This window comes from Microtus oregoni, unplaced genomic scaffold (assembly GCF_018167655.1).
Source record: "Microtus oregoni isolate MIOR12 unplaced genomic scaffold, Mior012 000015F_ref0000493, whole genome shotgun sequence".
Lineage (NCBI taxonomy): Eukaryota > Metazoa > Chordata > Mammalia > Rodentia > Cricetidae > Microtus > Microtus oregoni.
This window is the reverse complement of record NW_024543074.1, coordinates 44,926,954-44,948,033: the sequence shown is the minus strand read 5'-3', so window position 1 is coordinate 44,948,033 and position 21,080 is coordinate 44,926,954. Positions and strand designations below refer to the sequence as shown.

The window sequence follows — 21,080 nt, the reverse complement described above, 5'->3', positions numbered from 1 at the left end:
CCAGAACTCCAGCTGGACATAGTAGCCCACACCTATAACCCAGCATTTTGAGAGGTGTGAAAGGAAGATGGTAAGTTTGAGGGCAGCCTAGGCTAATGGTAAGTTCTAGTCTAGCCAGAATATACAAGGAGATTCTGTCTAAAAATAAAAAAGCTGACTGGTTAAGAAAAGTAATCCCAGTACTCAGGAGACAGAGGCAGGTGGATCTCTGTGAGTTTGAGACCAGCCTGGTCTACAGAGTGAGTTCCAGGACAGCCAGGGGTACACACAGAGAAACCCTGTATCGAAAAACAAAGAAGAAAGAAAGAAGTCAAGTATAGTTTAGTCTCCTGTTGTTTTTACTGCAGCATTTTCATGTTAAGCTTGTCTGGTATAAAAACTGGGCTGAGGTCCTTCAGTTGCTAGATTCCTTGCCTGGCATGCACAAAACCCTGTGTTCTTTCCCTAAGCAACTACATAAACTGACCTCAATGTTGCATTCTCTGACCGTACCACATAGTCATCATCTACTACGTAATGAGTGTGAGGCCAGCCTGTGCTACATGAAATACACACACCACCAATAACAGCAATAAATACGGTCCAATTCCATCCCTTATTGGTGACATCCTTAGATCATTATTCAACTCTGTCAAACTGTCTTCTTCCTTAGCAGCACAATACATCACTGAGTCCTTCCCCAAAGCCACACACTCTTGCCCTTGTTCAGGCTGCTCCTCCTACACATCTGCTCCACAGTGTCATTAGTAGTCCCTGTCCTTTGCCTTCTCGTGATCCTAAAACACTGGGTGACCTTTGCACAGACTTCTAAGGGCCTCATAAGCTGATAGGATCAAATTTAACTCTAAGCCCCTTGATCACCAATAATTTTCCTGGCATGAGTCACAGTCTCTTTATCCATCCTCGTCTTAGCCAGCCCCAGGCTGGGACTTCTTCCATCACCAGCAGCTGACATCCCAACTCTACTCCAGTTCTGTCTGTTGACCTGTCAGCTGACAGCAGAAACTGCTCAGCCCAGCTGCCCCCGACCCCAGTAGCAACCACTATCTAATTCCTACAATTTGAAGTTTCTGGACTGTTTTGAATTTTGATGCTCAGACTCGTCAGGACTCAGCAGATCCTGGGCTGATTTCCATCTAGCCAGAACACAGTTCACTTGTCTCAGGACACTCTTTGGTTCTTACTTAATAACAATGATTTTTAGGGCCTTTTAACCCCTATAATAGACTCATTTCCAGAGTTCCTTAGACAATATGAGCAAGGGGCCTACTGGTGTAACTCAGTGGTAGAACATCTACCCAACATGTAGGATGACCCATGTCCAATCCCTAGCATTGAGAGAAGAAAAAACAACTCAGAGAGTTTGTAATCTGATACAAGATCAGTTTTATGTGGACGAGCTGCAAGTTCATGTGGCTCTCTGCCCAGACATTGCTTCACGACCGAAGGAGGACCATTTATTTTCTTGTTGTCATCTAGTTAATGTTCAAATGCAGTGTGAGTTCAAAATCTAAATATATCCCAGATGATTACAGCTTGACACTTGGACAGCAGCAGCACACGCCCTAACTTGGTCTCTAGGGAATGACGCAGGAAACCAGCTATAGCTAAAGGCAGGAGCAGAAACATACAGCAAGGAGATGATGATCTGAACTCTCTGAGAGCATCGGGAGTCTTTCTACAAGTCAAAGACAAAGCTTCCAAAGGAAAAGATGGCCTGACAGCTTCCCAAAGCAGCTTCTACTTCATATAGGAAAGTAATAAGTGCAAGAACATCTGTGTTCTTGGAATGTTTTGAAAAATAAATAAAGAAGCTATTTGGCAAGAGAAGAAATGTAATAGAGTTATTTTCCTTCAAAAATGGATAACTGAAGCTGGGCGTAGAGGTACAGAGTTGTGATCCCAGAATTTGGAACTGTGGATGCTGGAAGATCAGAAATTCAAAATCAACTCCAGCTACAAAGCAAGTTCAAAGTCAGCCTGTAAGATTAGCCACACACACACCACGCGTGCGCACACACGTACACAATTGTCTTTTAGGAATAAATACTTTATAGCCCACTCAAGATGGATACTTATGCCATTTCCACTAATGTCAAAAGTTTATTTCGGAGTAGGGGTGGCCTGGAGAGATGGCTCAGTGGTTAAGAGCACTTGCTGCTCTTCCAGAGGACTCGGATTCAATTCCCAGCACCCATGTCTGTCTATAATTCTAAGATCTGACACCTTCACACAGATATACATGCAGGCAAAACACCAATGCACAGAAAAAAGAAGGATATCAGAGCAAACTAGAGAAAGCCAGCAGGTAGGTGGTGTTCTTCTGTGGTGTCTGTCTCAACATCCTGCCTTGAGTTCCTTCCTCTGCTTCCCTGTAACTTGTATACAGAATAAACTCTTTTCTCCCCAAGTGGCTGTTGGCCATGGTGTTTATCACAGCAACAGGCAAGCACACTAGAATAAGTAGCCCAGACTGGCTTTGAACTCATGTACCGAGGATGATGTTGAACTCCGATCTTCCTGCCTTCACTCTTCAAACGTTGGGTTCACAGGTGGGCCACCACACTACCAAAAGTTGTTTATTTGTTGGCTTATTTGTTTTGGGGCAGTTCAGTATAGCTCAGGCTAGCTTTGAATTTGCTTCTGTGCAACAACCTGGAACCTTGATCCTCACTCTGTAAGGCAGAAGTGAAGGAGTTATCTTGAGATAAGGTGGGAGGTCTCTATAGGGAAGCAGTTTCTGCTGTAAACATCAAAGAAGAGGAAGCTACTCTCTGTACAAGCTGTCAACATTTGAACACATCCTGAGGAAGGCTTTTCCAATTCCTTGAGCACGACCCAGAGAAAATTTTGCTAATTAACAATAGGTCTGAGGCACTAGTGTTCTTAACGTGGTCCTGTTTATGTCAACAATATGTATTCACTGATGACTTTATAGGCCTCTCCACAGGGAGGCAAGATGGCTCAGTGGAAAGGTGCATGCCACCTAGTCTGATAGTTTGAATTGAGTCCCTGAGAGCTACGCGATGGAAAGAGAAAACTAACTCCAACAAGCTGTCCACTAACCTCCATGTGCATGCTCTATCTTTCCAGACAGGGTTTCTGTGTATAAGAGCCCTGGCTGTCCTACAACTTATTTTGTAAGCCAAGCTGGCCTTGAACTTACAGAGATTCACCTGCCTCTGCCTCCCAATTGCTGGTATTAAAGGTATGAGTCACCACACTCAGCTTGCAAAAAACATGTTTATTATTGTTATTATTTTGAGAGTTAGTCATTAGAGTCATCCAATTCTCTCAAGGGAGTAGGCTGAGAGACCCTAGACATTTCCTGCCATTTCCCTGCCCCGGCCTCAAGACTCCATATGCCCTGTGCTCCCTAGACTGCATCACCAGTTTTGACTAGAAGATCAGGGTCAACAAAAGACAATATAGAGATATTTTGGCAAGAAGACCACTTGGTTTGAGGATCCTAGTACTTCTAGCCCAAAGTCTCTTTCTTGACTCTTCCTTCATGATTTTGTTTCTTTCTAAAAATAATTTTATTATAAATTATGTATGTATACTATGTTCATTTGTGGGTATGTGTGGGTGAGTGCAGGTGCCTGTGGAGGCCAGAGACCTCAGATCTCCTGGAGCTAGAATGAGATTGAGCTTCCTGATGTGAATACTGGGCTTTAATCGGGTCCTACAGGAGAACAGTACTCTCTTAATGCTGAGCCCTCTCTCTAGGCCCCTCCCCCTTTCTTCTCTTTTGTTTTGCTTTTTTGTTTGTTTGCTTGAGACTGGGTATGTAGCCCTGGCTGGCCTGGAACTCCATATGTAGACCAGGCTGGACTTGAGCTCAGAGATACACCAGTCTCTGCTTCCAGAGTGTTGAGATTAAAGACAACATGCCTAGATCCTGTTTGTTTTTTAAAATAAGGTTGTCTTAGTCATGGTTACTACTGCTGTGATGAAACACCATGACCAAAAGCAACTTGGGGAAGAAAGGGTTTATTTGGCTTCCATATCCTGAATCACAGTCCACTAAAGGAAGCCAAGGCAGGAGTTGATGTAGGAGCCATGGAGGAGTGCTACATACTGGCTTGCTCCCACGGCTTGCATAGCCTGCTTTCCTTTTCTTTCTTTTTTTCTTTCCTTCTTTCTTTCTTTCTTCCTTCCTTTCTTTATTCTCATTTTATTTTATTCATTTATTTATTTTTTTAAATATATTTATTTATTTTTTATGTATACAATATTCTGTCTGTGTCTATGCCTGAAGGCCAGAGGAGGGCGCCAGACCTCATTACAGATGGTTGTGAGCCACCATGTGGTTGCTGGGAATTGAACTCAGGACCTTTGGAAGAGCAGGCAATGCTCTTAACCACTGAGCCATCTCTCCAGCCCTATTCATTTATTTTTTGACAAGTTCTCTCTATGTAGTTCTGGCTATCCTGAATTTTGATATATAAACCAGACTGGCCTTCAAATTCTAGGATTAAAAAAGTACAACACCATACCTAGCTCAACCTGCTTTCTTTTTTTTTTAATATTTATTTTATTTATTTATTATATATACAATATTCTGTCTGTGTGTATGCCTGCAGGCCAGAAGAGGGCACCAGACCTCTTTACAGATGGTTGTGAGCCACCATGTGGTTGCTGGGAATTGAACTCAGGACCTTTGGAAGAGCAGGCAATGCTCTTAACCACTGAGCCATCTCTCCAGCTCCTCAACCTGCTTTCTTACAGAACCCAGAACCACCAGCCAAAGGGTGGCCCCACCGACATCAATCACTAAATAACAAAATGTTCTACAGGTTTGTCTACAGCCCAATCTAATGGAGTCAAAGGTCTTACTTGGAAGCCCTGACTGGTTTGCAATTTCTGTGTGCCCCAGGCTAGCTTAGAGCTATAATGAATGCCCCTCCAACCTCCACCTCAGGAGTGCCGGGGCTACAAGCCTACAGCACTACCACACCCAGCCTTCTTTTCCAATTGTTTTTCTCTAATGGGTGTTGAGCATATGGAGCTAGAAGAGAAATCTTTGGGAGTCAATTATCTCTTTCTTCCTTTCAGGTACTGTGGATCAAACTAAAAGTCATTAGGCTGGGCAGCAAATGCCATCTCACCAACTCTCTTTATATAACACTTTCTATGTAGCCTAGGGTGACCACAAATTCACCATGCTCCTGCCACCGAAGCCTAGTGGATGCTGGGACTACAGCTATGGATCACCACAGCCAGCCAAAAGCACTGGAATCAGCTACTTCTTTATAACTAAGCTCCAGGCACCAGCCCACCACACCACACACACTCATGTTTTCTTTCTTTCTCTTTCTCTCTCACTCTCCCTATGCATTGGCTGCCGCTTGGCTCTAAACTATGTGCAGGGCCAGCTCTACAAAGGCGTAAAAACACAAAACTCGTGGTTTGTATTTCCTGAAAGAGAAATACAAACCAGGCTCTGGCTGGCCTGGAACTTGGTTATGTGAAGTACAAAAAACAAAAACAAAACAAAACAAAAAAACCGTAAAATTTTGCCCCCCCCCCAAAAAAAAAATAAGTGCGCTTCAGTGAGAGACCCTGGGTCAATCATCTTAGATTAGTCAAATTGGTTTGGTCAAGTGTAACTGGGGGTACAGGGTCAGCTACACTAAGTTTTGCCATCAAGAGCTAGAAATAGAAGCCCCCCCCCCCCCAATGTCTCACCGTGATGTTGAGGAGAGAAAAGATGCACACGGGTTCCAGCTAGCTAAGCAATCAGGACAGGCCCAGGCAGGCTTTGAAATAAGCACAGATGGGATGAGGACTTGGACTTTCCTAATGTCAGAGGGAGTGTCAGAGGTGACAAGTACAGACTGGGGCTTTGGAAGGAGCAGGGCAGACTTGATCTGAGAGGAAATAAAGAAGAACGTTGAGACTCAGGAGCAGAGGGTTGGCGGATGGCATCTGCCCTGAGACAGCCTTGCACTACAGCCCACAAATAAAAATTATGAGGTGCTTGGACTTGTGGTGGGAACACCAAAGTAGGATCCAGGAAGCCTAAGGGAATTAAACAAAGGAAGATGCTGGGATGGGGGTCAAGGCCCTGAGCTCAGCCACTGTCAACAAGATTGGTCCTGTTGATAATGGGTTCCTTTTTCTTTTTTTTTTTTTTAATGGGTTCCTTTTTCATGCTTCTTAATCAACCTACCTTTATTTTTCCTTTTTTCCTTCTTTCCTTCCTTCCTTCCTTCTTTGTTCCCTTTCTTGTTCTCCCCCCACTTCTTTCTTTGACAGGTTCTCATTGTAACAAGCCCCCAGACCTTAGCACAACTGACTCCATGATGGAAATGCCATTCAGGTTCCCATCATGTAGACAGCACTACCTACCAAAAACTAAAACAAAAACCTAATCCCCCAGAGTCCATATAGTTCTGAGAAACTCTTTCAATGTACTAACCTTACTTTTTAGCATCTGTAGTTCTGCTTCTGACTAACCATTAATATTAACTGAAGCGTGTCTAACTAGAACATGGTTTTTGTGCTTAAAAGCTCCCTGAGAAAGGCTCAGTACTACACTGGGATCCTGAAACACCCAGTGTAGTAGCCAACTGGTTAATAAAGACTTTCTATTGGCTTATACTCATGTCTGAGCAGTTCTCTGGTAACTACCCCATAACTCTCAAGCGTTCCAGGCTGGCCTTAAACTCAGTATGTTTCCAAAGATGGCCTTGAACTCCTGGTTGTCCTACCTCTACCCTCTAAATGCTGGGTCACAGTCCTGTGCCACCAATCTCAAAAAAAGAAGAGGAGGAGGAAGAAAAGGAAAAAGATTTACTTTGTAGGTTAACTTAATTACCTTAAATAATAAATGAAAGCTGGGCAGTTGTGGCTCATTCCTTTAATCCCAGCACTCAGGAGGCAGAGACAGGTGGATCTCTGTGAGTTCGAGGCCAGCCTGGTTTACAGAACAAGTTCCAGGACTAGCTCCATAGCTACAGAGAAACCCTGCCTCGAAAAACAAAAAAAAAAAATTGTTTTTTAAATACTATTTGTTTATTATATATACAGTTTTTAGCCTGCATGTATGCCTGCAGGGCAGAAGAGGGCACTGGCTCTCCTTACAGATGGTTGTGAGCCACCATGTGGTTGCTGGGAATAGACTCAGGACCTTTGGAAGAACAGTCAATGCTCTTAACGTCTGAGCCATCTCTCTAGCTCCTTGTTTGTTTTTTGTAGCTTTGAAGCCTGTCCTGGAACTAGCTCTTGTAGACCAGGCTGGCCTCAAACTCACAGAGATTCACCTGCCTCTGCCTCCTGAGTGCTGGGATTATAGATGTGTGCCACCACCACCGGGCAAATAAGCTTTTAAAAGCTAGACAAGGCAGCAAATTTTCAGTTATGTACTGAGTTTGAGGACAGCCAGGTATACGTAATATCCTGTCTTTTTTTTTTCTTTTTTCTTTTTTTCTAAGACAGGGTTTCTCTGTGTATATAGACCAGGCTGGCCTTGAACTCACAGAGATCCACTTGCCTCTGCCTCCAGAGTGCTGGGATTAAAGCCATGAGCCACCACTGCCTGGCAATATCCTGTCCTTCAAGTTACAAATTAAATAAATAAAATAAGGGATGGAAAGTCACTTCTGTAATCCCAATACTTCAAAAACTTTGGGCAGGAATATTGCTGAGTTCAAGGCCAACCATGACTACATTTCATGCCCATCTCAAAATAAATTGTTCCTCCCTTGGAATTTCTTCTGCTCTTGGAATTCTTTCTTACTTTTCCTTAACAGATCTCTTTAGCTAATTAATTAATTATGATTTTTTTTTCTTTTTTTTTTTTCTCACCAGACAGGACTTCTCTGTGTAGCCCTGGCTGTCCTGCAACTCACTCTGTAGATCAGACTGGCCTCAAACTCACAGATTCACCTGCCTCTGCCTACAGAGAGCTGGGATTAAAAGCATGCACAACCACCACTCTGCATAAATTTCAAAAGTAAAAAAAAAAAATAGGTACTGGAGACATGGATCAGCACTTAAGAGTTCCAGGCTAGTCTGGTCTATATTAGTGAGTTCCAGAACAGCCTGGTCATATTAGTGAGTTCCAGACCAGACTGGTCTATATTAGTGAGTTCCAGGACAGCCTGGTCTATATTAGTGAGTTCTAGGATATTCAGGATAGGTAGAGAGACCCTGTTTCAAAAATAAACAAGCATGAACCCAAGCATAATGGCTCATGCCTGGAACCCTAGCACTTGAGAGTGGGAGGCAGAGACAAGGGAATCATCCATGAGTTTGAGGACAGCCTTGTCTAGATGTGAGTTCCAAGTCAGCCGAGTTTGCATAGTAAGACCCTATCTCAACACACACACACACACACACACACACACACACACACACACAGAGAGAGCAGACATTTAACTAGACAGGAAAAGCCCTCCAGCTTATTGCAAACACAAGCTATTCCTCATATGATTGAATCAGCCTGTTCTGGTGCCCTGCTGACCTGTGACAAACTAGACACAGACACTCCAAATTCCCATTCCCTGTCTCATAAACTGTATAAACCACTAGCTGAACTGTTTGTCCTTGAAAGTGGCTAGACTTAGAGATAAATACTTCCTGTTTGGCTAAATGACTGAGACTCCCCTGAGTATGAAACGTCCGAGTTGCTGATACCCACTGAAAAAGAAGATGTGTGGACTACCCCAGAGCCAGCTTGGAGGCTACACTGATCCTTTCCTCTATGAACCCCAAGCCTAGCACATGTCATAGTATGAGATCCTTGCCCCTCTAGAGTTAGTAAAGCTTCAGAAATCTATGTACAATGGAAGATGATATGCATCTTCTCCCAAATGAATTTCTCCATGAAGAAAGCAGTTGTGATTTAAAATAGATTTATTGTATGTTATTTGTATGAGTATTTGCCTGGGTGACATATGTGTACCACACACAAGTGCATGCAGAGTCCAGAAGAGGGGGTTGAAAGACTTGAAACTGGAGTTACAGGCAGTTGTGAGCAACCCTGTGGGTGCTGGGAACCAAACCTAGATCCTCTGCAAGAGCCAGAAGTGCTCTTAACTGCTGAGCCATCTTGATAGCCTGTGTTTTTGTTTTTGTTTTTAAAGACTGTCAAAGCCAGGTGGTGGTGGTGCACATCTTCAATTCCAGCACTTGGGAGGCAGAGGTAGACAGCAGATCTCTGTGAGTTCGAGGCCAGCCTGGTCTACAGAGGGAGCTCTAGGACACCAGGACTGTTGCACAGAGAAACTCTGTCTTGAAAAACCAATAAATCAATAAACAAACAAATAAAATAAAAGACTGTCAGGGGCTGGAGAGATGGCTCAGTGGTTAAGAACACTGGCTGCTCTTCTAGAGGACCCAGGTTCAATTCCCAGCACCCACGTAGCAGCTCACAGCTGTCTGTGATTCCACTTCCTGGGCATCTGACACCCTCACACAGACATACACAGAGGCAAAAACACAATGCACATTAAATAAATATAAATAAATAATTTTAAAAAGATTGTCACAGCTAGGCATTGTGGTGAATATCTTTGATTCTAGCATTCAGGAGGCAGGCAGATCTTTGTGAGTCTAGGCCAGCCCGGTCTACCAAGTGAGTTCTAGGACAGCCAGGGCTATGTTGGGAGATCCTGTCTCAAGAAACAAAACAAACAAACAACAAACAAAAAAAACTCACAGAGATCCATATTAGACTAAAGTCCTTACATCCTTAGGCTCACATCACCTTGCAGTGAGTGGTCAGTGAGATGCACAGACTGGGAATGGAATCTAGATCTTCACGGGCGCAGGGCGCATCATAGTCCAGATTTAGCAGATCAAATGCTTGGAGTTGGCCGTCCTAGCCATGAGCAATCAGTGGTGGCTTCGGTTTCAGCTAGTTTTTCTCTTCTGCATGACAGATTGGATGGTTTGACTGAGAAGACCCTGCTTCACAGTGTCAGGCAGCTCTCGGCCTTTGCCCAGATCTGAGCATTTTCCACGCGCAGCTCCTGCAGAAAGTTCCTCTTTCAGCATGAAAGGTGTATCTTTTTGGTTTTGTTGTTCAGCATTTATTTTCTGACATGTTCCTATACTTTTCCTCATTCTAGTGACCTGTTACTTATGGAACCTCATGCCAAACTACAGGCAGATTGGACAATTCAAGGCAAGTCTGTTCTACAACCCAGATTCTGTATAAAAGCAAACAATATTTTATTTTTTAATATTTTAATCCCAATATTCAGAGAGCAGAGGCAGGCAGATATCTATGAGTTTGAGGCCACTTTGGTCAACAGAGTAAGCTCCAGGATAGCCAGGACTGTTTCACAGAGAAACCCTTTCTGGAAAACACACACACACACACACACAAAAATTGAGTTGAACATTTAGCTCAATTGAGCAGCTGCAACTAAAGAGACTTGGTTATAACCTTTAGTGTATTTTGTTTCCAAGGCTCTCCTAGAAAGTGGAAAGCTAGGCATGGTGGTGCATGCCTTTAATCCAGCACTCAGAAAGCAGAGCCCTCAGGAAGCAGAGGCACAACAGACCTCTGTGAGTGAGTTCCAGGCCAGAAGGGGCTACAGAGTGAGATCCCGTCTCAAATAAAATAAAACAAGGAAGGAAGTAAAGAAAGTGACTAAAGCAAGCAGATATCACTTTGACTCCAGGGAGTTTCGAGTCCCACTCCATCCTGTAAAACCAGAGTGCCTCCTTCATATCCTAAGGCTCAGGGCATATGCCCATGTTCCTTTTGCCTGCCACTGCTATTTATTTATTTATGTTTACAGATTTTATTCATTTAATTAATTAATTAATTTTTTATTTTTTCCTTTCTGACCCCCCCCCCTCCCACAAACAGGGTTTCTCAGTGTTGCCGTGCCTGTCCCAGAACTTGCTCTGTAGACCAGGCTGACCTCAAACTCAGAGATCCACCTGCCTCTGCTTCCCGAGTACTGGGATTACAGGCATGTGCCACCACTGCCCAGCTTGAGGTTTCTTTTTTTTTTTTTTTTTTTTGGTTTTTCGAGACAGGGTTTCTCTGTGGCTTTGGAGCCTGTCCTGGAACTAGCTCTGTAGACCAGGCTGGTCTCGAACTCACAGAGATCCGCCTGCCTCTGCCTCCCGAGTGCTGGGATTAAAGGCGTGCGCCACCACCGCCCGGCTGCTTGAGGTTTCTTGAAGTTACAGCAACCAGTTGTAAAAAAAGAATGAAAGGATTAAAATAGCCAATTTAAAACTATGCTATCAACCTTGAGGGAAAAGGCTGGTCCTGAATTCTAGAAACAGTAGAATGACTTCCCCTCACATCTTTTCAGCTATCTATATATCGATCAATCAATCGAACTGTTTATTTCTGAGGAAAGATCTCACTATGTCCTGGAACTCACTCTGTAGACCAGGCTGACCTCAAACTCAGAGATCCACCTGCCTCTGCCTCCAGAGTACTGGGATTAAAGGCATTCACTACCACTGCCCTGCTTTAGAAATTTTTTTTTTCCTGAGACAGTCTTATATAACCCAGGGCTAACCTCAGTGTCATTTTATAATTGAGGATGACCTTGAACTCGTGATCCTGCTTCTACCTTCCAAGTGCTAGAAAAACAGGTGTTGTTAATCCCACCCGGCACTACCACAATTTTGAATCAAATTTGAAGCACACTTGATCTTATTGGGGTTCACCCAAGAGCTGGTCAGCAACTGTCTCCTAAACTGGGTTAAATAGAGCAGCTCAGGAATTTATTTCTTGGCCCCCTTTTAAGGAGCAAAATCACAAGTAGTTGCAAAACAGGTTTACAGAAGAGAGACAACGGGGCAGTAAGAAAGCAGATCTCAAAAACCCCATGAGATTAGGGACAGCCAGGGAGGATCATGGTATTCTCCAAAACCAGTTAAGGTCATGGGTTGAGGCAAGTCTGGCTCCAGGAAACAGACTTAAAAACAGCCACTCAGCTCTTATAGTAAATGGAAACTTTTTATTTATTTATTTTGGTTTTTCCAAACAGGGTTTCTCTGTGTAGCCTTGGCTGTCCCGGTACTCACTCAGTAGACAAGGCTGGTCTGCCTCTGCATCCCAAGTGCTGGGATGAAAAGCATGCACCACCACCGCCCAGCTAAGACTTATGTTTAAAAAGTGTGAAAAATAGGAGCTGGAGAGCTGGCTCAGTGGTTAAGAGCATTCACTGCTCTTGCAGAAGATGTGGGTTCAGCTTTCTGCACATCATTCGTAACTCCCATTGCAGGCCATCTGTTGCCCTCTTCAGCCCTCCTCAGCACCTGGCGTGCACACAGGTGATGCACATACATACATACATGCAGGCCAAACATGTATAAACATGTTTAAAAGTCTAATAAATAGCCAGGCTGTGCTGGCTCACACCTTTAATCCTAGCACTCAGAAGAGAGGGGCAGGTGGATCTCTGTGAGTTCAAAGCTATCCTGGTTTACAAAGCAAGTTCCAGGACAGCTTGCTTCACCTTGGAACCCTGTCTCAAATAACAAAAAAGAAAAAAGAAACCTAATAAATAAAAAAACAGACAAATACTGGTCCAAACAGATCTTTGGGGAGAAAAAAACAAAAACCAAAACCCAGAATGATCCCGTCATGGTGATGTACACCTCTAATTATTTTGTGGTTTTTGGCTCCAGGAGGCGGGGTAGAGACAAGGTTCTTGTGAGTAGCCCTGGCTGTCTTGGGACTTGCTCTGTAGACCAGCCTGTCCCTGCCTCCAGAGTGCTGACATTAAAGGAGCAAGCCACCGAAGCCCGGCTTTTTTGTGTTTTGTTTGTTTGTTTTGAGTCAGAGTTTTACCTCAGCCTCGAGAATGCTGGGATTACAGGTTTTCTGAACACTACACAATTCCACCCTTCAAGGCCCTAATCATATTCATACTAAACACAAGGCACACATTATATAACACAGCCACCCATCACCCCTGCTGTTGGGATGAGCCCGTCTGGCTCCGCCCAAGGCCCTGGAAGTATGAAGGCTCCGCCTCACCCTCCGGAGTTTCCCAAAAGCCCGTGCGGCAGGCTCCGGCAGCTCCAAGATGGCGACTCCCATGCATCGGCTCATAGCTCGGAGACAAGCGTAAGTGAGACGCCCAGTGAGTTCTGCAGGAAGCTGGAGGTTGTGGAGAAGCCGGTCCGCTCCGCTAGCTAGTGAGCTGGCGCGGGCCGCGGGACTGAGCGGGCTCTGAAGAGTCCAAAATGGGCCAAAGAATTGTTCGCTGGGTGGTTTTTATTCCTCTATCTGCCCCAGACGTTTGTCAAGGGGTATCCTGGATGCCTGATCCCACACCTTCACTTCCGAGGACCCAAACTTTTCCCACTTCTCCCTCCGCAGCATTCCTCATCTCCTTCCTAGAAATAAGCCTGTCTACAATGCCTTCACTCGATTCCCACCCACCGTTTCACGTTCTTCGGTTCCCTCCTTCAATAAATATTCTGTTTGTACCTACCACTCCATGCCAGGATTTCAGTGTGAAGGTGTAAGGACACGCAGCTTGTAGTCTAATTGTGGATCCCGTTGATACTCTGAACAAGTAGAACTGGCGGTTTAAAAAGCTTTGTCGAAAATAAGAGGCTGTGAGGGAAAAGAGGGAAAGACCCTCTTCAAGTTAGTCGGACTAGAAATACTTTAGTGGAGGAATGACATTTGAAGGCCGATGAAGACAGACTGAAAGATAGACAGCGGTATTGTTAAGGTTAATAAATTTCCACTTTTATTTAATTTCTCTTTTATCTGGTAAAATTTTTTGGGAACTCGATGGCCTATAGCACTTCATTTAATTTCCCTTGCTCTCACTCTTGTGTTTTGTTTTTGATTGGTGTTTCGAGACAGGGTCTTTCAGTGTATGGCTGGCTTGCTGGTCTCTTAACTCAGAGGTCCTCCTGCCTCTATCTTCCCCCGTGCTGGGATTAGAGGAATGGGCCATTATCTCCCAAGTTAAACTGTAATAATTTAAACATGAGACTTCACATGGGAAAGGGGAGTCTGAGATGAACCTGTATTATCTGTCCTTAGCAGACCTGTTATTCCACTTTCTTTTGTCATTGGACACAATAGTTATCGTGTAGGTTTTTGTTTTTGTTGTTGTTGTTTTGTTTGTTTGGTTGGTTTTGTTCTTTCAAGAAAGGGTTTCTCCACGCAGCTTTGGAGCCTGTCCTGGAACTAGCTCTTATAGACCAGGCTGCCCTCAAGCGCACAGAGAGCCACTTGCCTCTGCTTCCCTAGTGCTGGGATTAAAAGCTTGTGCCACCACCCCCACCCGGTTTATCTGGTAGTTCTTAAGAACTAAATTCTTGCCGGGTGGTTGCGCAAGCCTTTTATCCTAGCACTCAGGAGGCAGAGGCAGTCTTTTTGGAATAATTCCAGTATTCAGGAGGCAGGTTATTTACTGAACTATTTCCAGGACAGCCAGGGTTAAAGAGGGAAACCCTGCCTCAGAAAGCTAACTGGTGGAAGCACATGTACCCTCAGAGCCATCTCCCTACCTGTTGAGCCTTTGTTTTGCCACACTATCTTCTTTTTTCTCTTCATTCGTCTGTGAATGTTTATATTCAAAGAGCCCCATTCCTCACTACATTTACTGTCCATACAGTCTATTTTCTAGGGCCTTATTAGACTTATTGAATGCAGGGATAGTCAGAGCACTAAATATGGAGGGATGATGATAATATATAATAAGATGGGCTGGGAGTGTAGCTCACTTGGTAGACTTAGTCTAGCAAATATAAGGTTTTGGGATTGATCCCCAACATATGGGAGGGGATGCAAGATGATTAGGAATTCATTCAATTCCAAGAAAGAAAAGGGAAAAAGGAAGAAAAAGAAAAGATAGAAGGGGCCAGGTGTGGTTTTGATCCTAGCATTAGTTCAGAGCTAGCCTGATCTACATAGGAAGTTCCATATCATTAAGTTACTAGGGACCCATTTCACCTTTTTTCTCTCTTAAATTCGTTTTTTTTGGTTCCAGACTTAGGCTATTTCAGTGACAGGATGGCTTTTCAAGACAGGGTTTCCCTGTGTAACAGCCCTAGCTGCCCTGGAATTCACTTTGGTAGACCTGACTGACCTGTCTAGAGTACCGGGATTAAAGGCGTGCGCCACCAAGCCTGGCAACACCTTATCTTAAAACCCCCCAGCAATGTGATACTCATCCTCTGTAGGGCCATGGGACAGGAGACTTGCCAAACAGTGGTGGCGCGTACCTTTAATCCCAGCACACAGGAGGCAGAGGCAGGCAGATCTTTGAGTTTGAGGACAGTCTACAGAGTGAGTTCCAGGACAGCCAGGGCTGTTACAGAAACCCTGTTGAAGAGGGAGCTTAAGAGAGTGTGTGTGTGTGTGTGTGTGTGTGTGTGTGCGCGCGCGCGCGCGTGCGTGTAGGAATAGAGATCAGAGGAACTTGTTGGAGTTCGTTCTCGGCTCCTTCTACCACATAGATCCAGGGATCCTACTTCAGGCTTACAGGAAGCACCCTTACCCCTTACCCACCTAGCCATATCCCATCTTAAAAGTGTTTTAAGGGGTTAGGGTATATCTCAGTGGTAGCATTTGCTTCATGTGTATGGAGTCGGCCCTGAGTTAAATATCTAGTACTACAAAAAATGAAGTTAAAATAAAAATCTCTATTCTTTGCATTCTGAACTAAAAATATTGTTCCAAATGCATCATTACTGGAATGGAAAAACTTAACTTTTGTTTTTATATGCATCTGTCTGGCTTTGAGACAGGGTCTCGATCTGTAGCTCAGGCTAACTTTAAACTCACAGCCCTCCTACCTACCTACCCTGAAAAGTGAAGGATTATAAGCATGAAACACCATGCTGGGTTTAGAGGAGCCAAGATTTGTTCTGTTGCGTGCATTGGTCCACTTTACTATTGCTGTGTCTATTAGAGTAAACATCACTTTATACTTTATGCTTTTTCAGGTCAGAAAGTGTCGCAAGATAAAACTTCTAAGGCATATTCTGTCTTTTCTTTGTAGTGAAGCCAATAAGCAACATGTAAGATGTCAGAAATGCTTGGAATTTGGACATTGGACATATGAATGCAAAGGAAAAAGAAAGTACCTGCACAGGCCTTCCAGAACAGCGGAGCTGAAGAAAGCTTTAAAAGAGAAAGAAAATAGATTCTTGCAGCAAAGGTAAGTTTACATGTGGTATCCAGAGGAAGTTACCCAGATATTTACAGAATTGATTAGGGGCTCAAAGTTCCATTATAACACCAATTAATTATTTTATTTATTTTGCTTTTTAGAGATTGTTTCTCTTTGTAGCTCAGGATGGTCTCAAATTTCTATTCCTCCTGTCTCAGTGCCCTGAGTCTTGGAATTAGAGATGTGTACCATTAATCCAGTTTATACCAGTATTGGCTGATTTTAGTGAACGTTTAGTTTACTCTGTGTCGGACACTCTCCTGTTCTTTTCACAAGTATGGACATATCTAACCCTCCAGGCTCTACTAGTGAGGTATCTATTAACCTATTTGTGTGCTCACAAGTATATGAGCTTGTGCCCATTTGTCAGTTTCTCTCAAGCTCACCAGACTGCTCTTTATGACGTTAGGAAATACAGCCTTGAGTTTCTGTGGAGTTTTTTGTTTAAACAATAACTAAAATTTTGGTTAAATTTGCTCTTGTAAAAGTATGAAGTGACCATGTATAATTCAAGGAACTCATATTACAGCTATTGTGCTGTTGTTTGCCTTGCTTGTTCAGTAATTAGTTCAAGTTCTAAACAAAAAAACAAACCTGCATCTTCAGTCATATGACATGTACATGATTGTTGTTAAGCACGAAGCCAACCATATGTACCGTGTACTCTTTCCCAGGGACTTTATTTGATTATAGCAAGAAATCCTTCGCCCTTGAGCATATGTAACGAAGAACAGAATGTTCTGAGACTAACAGGATTATAAAGTCACCCTTATTAATCGTAGCTTTTTTTCCCTTTATGTCCTTTAGCATTGGAGAGACTAATGTAGAAAGAAAGAGCAAGAAGAAGAGGTAGGTGTGGCTTTCCATGACACTGTCTGGAGGGAGAAAGATTGGGTCTGAAGTCTTTATTTGCAATTCTTAATTATTATTGTTTTTGTTTTTAGTTGTTTTTTTTTTCCCCAAGACGGTTTCTCTGTGTAATAGTCCTGGGTGTTCTGGAACTTGTTTTGTAGACCAGGCTGGCTTCGAACTCAGAGATCCTCCTGTCTCTGCCTCCCAAGTACTAGAATTAAAGGCGTGCGCCTGGCTATCATTGTATTTTCTAATACTTTCCAGCTCCATATGTTGTAGAATCCTTACACCAGAAAGTATTAAATAACTACCTCCTCTTGGCCTAACAATAAAATCTTACCAGAATAACTAGGTGCAGCAAGGGGGTTCTTTTTTTTTTGTTTTTTTTTTTGTTTTTTTTTTTTTGTTTTTTTGAGACAGGGTTTCTCTGTGGCTTTGGAGCCTGTCCTGGAACTAGCTCTCTAGACCAGGCTGGTCTCGAACTCACAGAGATCCGCCTGCCTCTGCCTCCCGAGTGCTGGGATTAAAGGCGTGCGCCACCATCGCCCGGCTAGCAAGGGGGTTCTTGCAACCACAGTGCTAGGGAGGTAGAGATGGGTGGATACTGGTAAATCACTGAGCTCCAGGCTCGATTGGAACCTCTCAAAAATATAGAGCAATGGAGAGCACCTGATGCTGACCATATACAGACATGCATATTGGCCTGCATTTGAATACAAACACATACCGCATAAGCAAATACGTTATACAGTCCTGGGTTACTTGGAACTGGCTCTGTAAACCAGGCTAAGCTCAGTCTCGGAGATCTACTTGCCTCTGCCTCCCAAGCACAGAGTTTAAAGGTGTACTCCACCATTCCTGGCTTGTTTGCTTTGTTTTGGTTTAGTTTGGTTTGATTTCTCGAGACAGGGTTTCTCTATGCACCAGCTCTGACTGTCCTGGAAATCCCTTTGTAGACTCAAGAAATCCACCTGCCTCTGCCTCTCAAGTGCTGGGATTAAAGGCATGCGCCACCACCACCCAGCTTATTTGGGTTTTTTTAATTTGGTTCTGCTTTTGATTTTTAGATTTATTTTATTTACCTGTCTGTATATGGGTACCTGTGGATGCTAGAGGGAGGCATTGGATCCTGTGGAGCTGAAGTTAAAGGTGTTTTTGAGTTGCCAGATTGGGTGCTGGGATCTAAATTCCAATTCAAAACAGTAAGGCCTCTAAAAGACTGAGCCTTCTCTTAAGCCCTTGTTTTACTCTTCTGAGACTAGCTCTCACTCTGTAACCCAGGCTGGCGTCAAACTCTTGGTGATCCTTCTACTTCAGCTTCTTGAGGATTCCAGACTAGAACCACCATGCCTTGCTCTTCCTTTGTTTTTCTTTGTATTTGTGTGGGATGGATTAGCCTCGAATTTAGCGTGTAGCTGAACTCCTAATACTCCTGCCTGGGATTGCAGGCATGTGCCAGCATGCTCAGTGTGGCATAGTGTGGGAGGTACACCTTGTTAACTCCGAGAGAGTTGCTGAAGTGATGAGAGCTTGTAAAATGGGGAGGCATGGGTCCCAGCAGTTAGTCAGTCTTCGAACACCAGGCCTGGGGCTAGTGTACGGGAGCTTAGCGGGAGCCCTTTTAACACTGTTAAATGCCAGCTTCTCATGTGTGCATGCTGTGTGTCACTTGAATAGGTCTAAGAGTGTCACAAGTTCCAGTACCTCGAGCAGTGACAGTTCAGCCAGTGAGTCTTCGTCAGAGAGCGAGACATCTGCCTCATCCTCAGAGGACAGTGACTCAGACGACAGCCGCTCTAGCTCCTCCTCCTCAGCTTACACCTCCTCGTCTTCCTCCTCCTCGGACTCAGACTCGGACTCCAGCTCCTCCAGCAGCAGCAGTTGCAGTACAGAGAGCAGCTCTGATGATGAGCCGCCCAAGAAGAGGAAAAAGAAATAGAACTCTCCCTACACTGGACTTATGGACCAAAAACATCACTTTGATTCACAGGGGAACTGAAAACATGCTCAAGCAAGCAAGTTAGCTGGTCAGCTTGTTAGAATTCGGAACTTTCTAAGTATTCGCTATTGTATGAAATATTAATAAAAGATATTATATATGTAAAAAGACATTTATTTTAGGAATAAATATTGTCTTCTTGCTGTTTTCTTTTTCTGTTTTTTTTTTTTTTTTTTTTTTTTTGGTTTTTCGAGACAGGGTTTCTCTGTGGCTTTGGAGCCTGTCCTGGAACTAGCTCTGTAGACCAGGCTGGTCTCGATCAGTTTTTCTTCTTTTAAAGATGAGGGGGTTTCTCCTTGTAGGCCTGGCTGGCCTGAAACTCACTATGTAGAAGAGGCTGGCCTTGATTTTACAGATCTACCTGCTTCTGCGTCTCCTAGCAATGTGCCACCATGTTCAGCTTTTGTTGTTGACTTTTTTTTAGTATTTTAAGTGTATCTGTAAAAAGATAAAGCTAGAAACCAGGAAATCTGTTTGAGTGATAAGGCATTTTTCTGCCTGTGACATGGATAATTTATGGGTTTTTTTTTTTTTTTTTTTTTTTTGTATTTTGTTTTGTTTTTGGATTTTCAAGACAGGGTTTCTCCATAGCTTTTGGTTCCTGTCCTGGAACTAGCTCTTGTAGGCCAGGCTGGCCTCGAACTCACAGTGATCCGCCTGCCTCTGCCTCCCAAGTGCTGGGATTAAAGGGGTGTGCCACCACCGCCTGGCTGGATACTTTATGTGGGTATGTGGTAAGGAGTGTATGGGACAGGCTTTGAAGATACTGTATCAGAATATCAAGAAGTTGCTCTTTTTGCAGTGGTTATTATGTGAGATTTGATACATTGTTATAGCAAGTGTAGCTTTCTTACCTTTAATAAATGTATTTATTTTTATGTTTGTGCTCAGAAAGTTATTCTGATTTTTTTCTATCCTGAATATATAAATTCAAGGAACGTAATACAGTACCTTGGAAGGTAAGTTCCAAGTTTTTATGTTTGTTTGCTTTTTGTTTAACATTGTGTTTGTATGTGTGTTTATGTGCACACACCTTTGTGAGAGCATGTGGAGGCCAGAAGGAGGCATCAGACCCCCATAACTGGAACTATAAGCAGTTGGCAACTGCCATACAGGTGCTGGGAATCAAACCTGGGTCTTAGGTAAGAGCAGCAAGTGCTCATAACTGCTGAGCCATCTCTCCAGCTCCATGATATGGTTGTTTGTTTATCGTTCATTTCCTTCCGGTGTCTTGGATTCTTTTCGTCTGTCTGTTTTTCCACATGTGCCAGTACTTTTTATTAGACATTAGTTCTCTGTCGAGGTATGAAAATTTAGCCACAGTTGAATTTTTTTTTCTTCCCCAAGATGGTTTCTTTGTGTAGTCCTGGTTGTCTTCGAACTCACAGATCCACCTGCCTCTGCCTCCTGAGTGCTGGGATTAAAGGCGTGCATCATGCTCAGCTAAACATTAGTCTAAATATGAAAATTGAGCCATAGTTGAGTTCTTCACAGATGAAGCTGGGCATTTGGTCCTCTGTATTGGCCCTTCCCGGGTCCTGAACATAAGAGACTGCAAGTGAAGAGCTCATGGGTGCCGGCACCATGATGACCCCAGCTGTGCTCTTTTCTCCTTTGCTAGACCTGTAATACTGGGCATCGTCCCAGTACTCTGCTGCTTACCTTTTGGGTAAATCCAGATTGGCTTGTCTCCTGGTCTAACATCCACAGGTTTTTTTTCTTCACTGGTACAATGAAGTCAAGCTGCTGGAATCTGCTGAAGAACCAAACATCTCAGGAGGGCTTTTGGGTTGGTTTTTTTTTTAATTTTTTTTTAATTTATTTATTTATTTTTTCCTTATTTTCGAGACAGGGTTTCTCTGTAGTTTTTGGTGCCTGTCCTGGAACTAGCTCTTGTAGACCAGTCTGGCCTTGACCTCACAGAGATCCTCCTTCCTCTGCCTACCGAGTGCTGGGATTAAAGGCGTGCGCCACCACTGCCCGGTGCTTGGGTTGGTTTTTGAGGCATGGTCTCATATAACCCAGGCTGGCATCAAATTGAGGGTGACGTCGAACTTCTTACCCTCGTCCCTTCACCTCGGTGCTGTCCCACCATACCT

General features: G+C 43.7%; 1 protein-coding gene across 1 annotated transcript; it reads left to right on the top strand.

Moving 5' to 3' along the window:
* Positions 1–12,996: 12,996 nt before the first annotated feature.
* Positions 12,997–19,137, top strand: Zcchc10 (zinc finger CCHC-type containing 10). The gene is made up of 4 exons (XM_041665473.1): positions 12,997–13,057; positions 15,960–16,118; positions 16,938–16,979; positions 18,660–19,137. Exons 1-4 carry the CDS (start codon positions 13,017–13,019, stop codon positions 18,919–18,921), a joined length of 504 nt encoding a protein of 167 aa, XP_041521407.1. The 5' UTR covers positions 12,997–13,016; the 3' UTR covers positions 18,922–19,137.
* The last annotated feature ends 1,943 nt before the right edge of the window (positions 19,138–21,080 follow it).

Coding starts and splice junctions, on each gene's coding strand:
- Zcchc10 (XM_041665473.1), top strand. CDS start 13,017: ATGGCGACTCCCATGCATCGGCTCATAGCTCGGAGACAAGC. Junction 13,058..15,959: donor CTCATAGCTCGGAGACAAGC/GTAAGTGAGACG, acceptor TTTTCTTTGTAG/TGAAGCCAATAAGCAACATG. Junction 16,980..18,659: donor AGAAAGAGCAAGAAGAAGAG/GTAGGTGTGGCT, acceptor TCACTTGAATAG/GTCTAAGAGTGTCACAAGTT.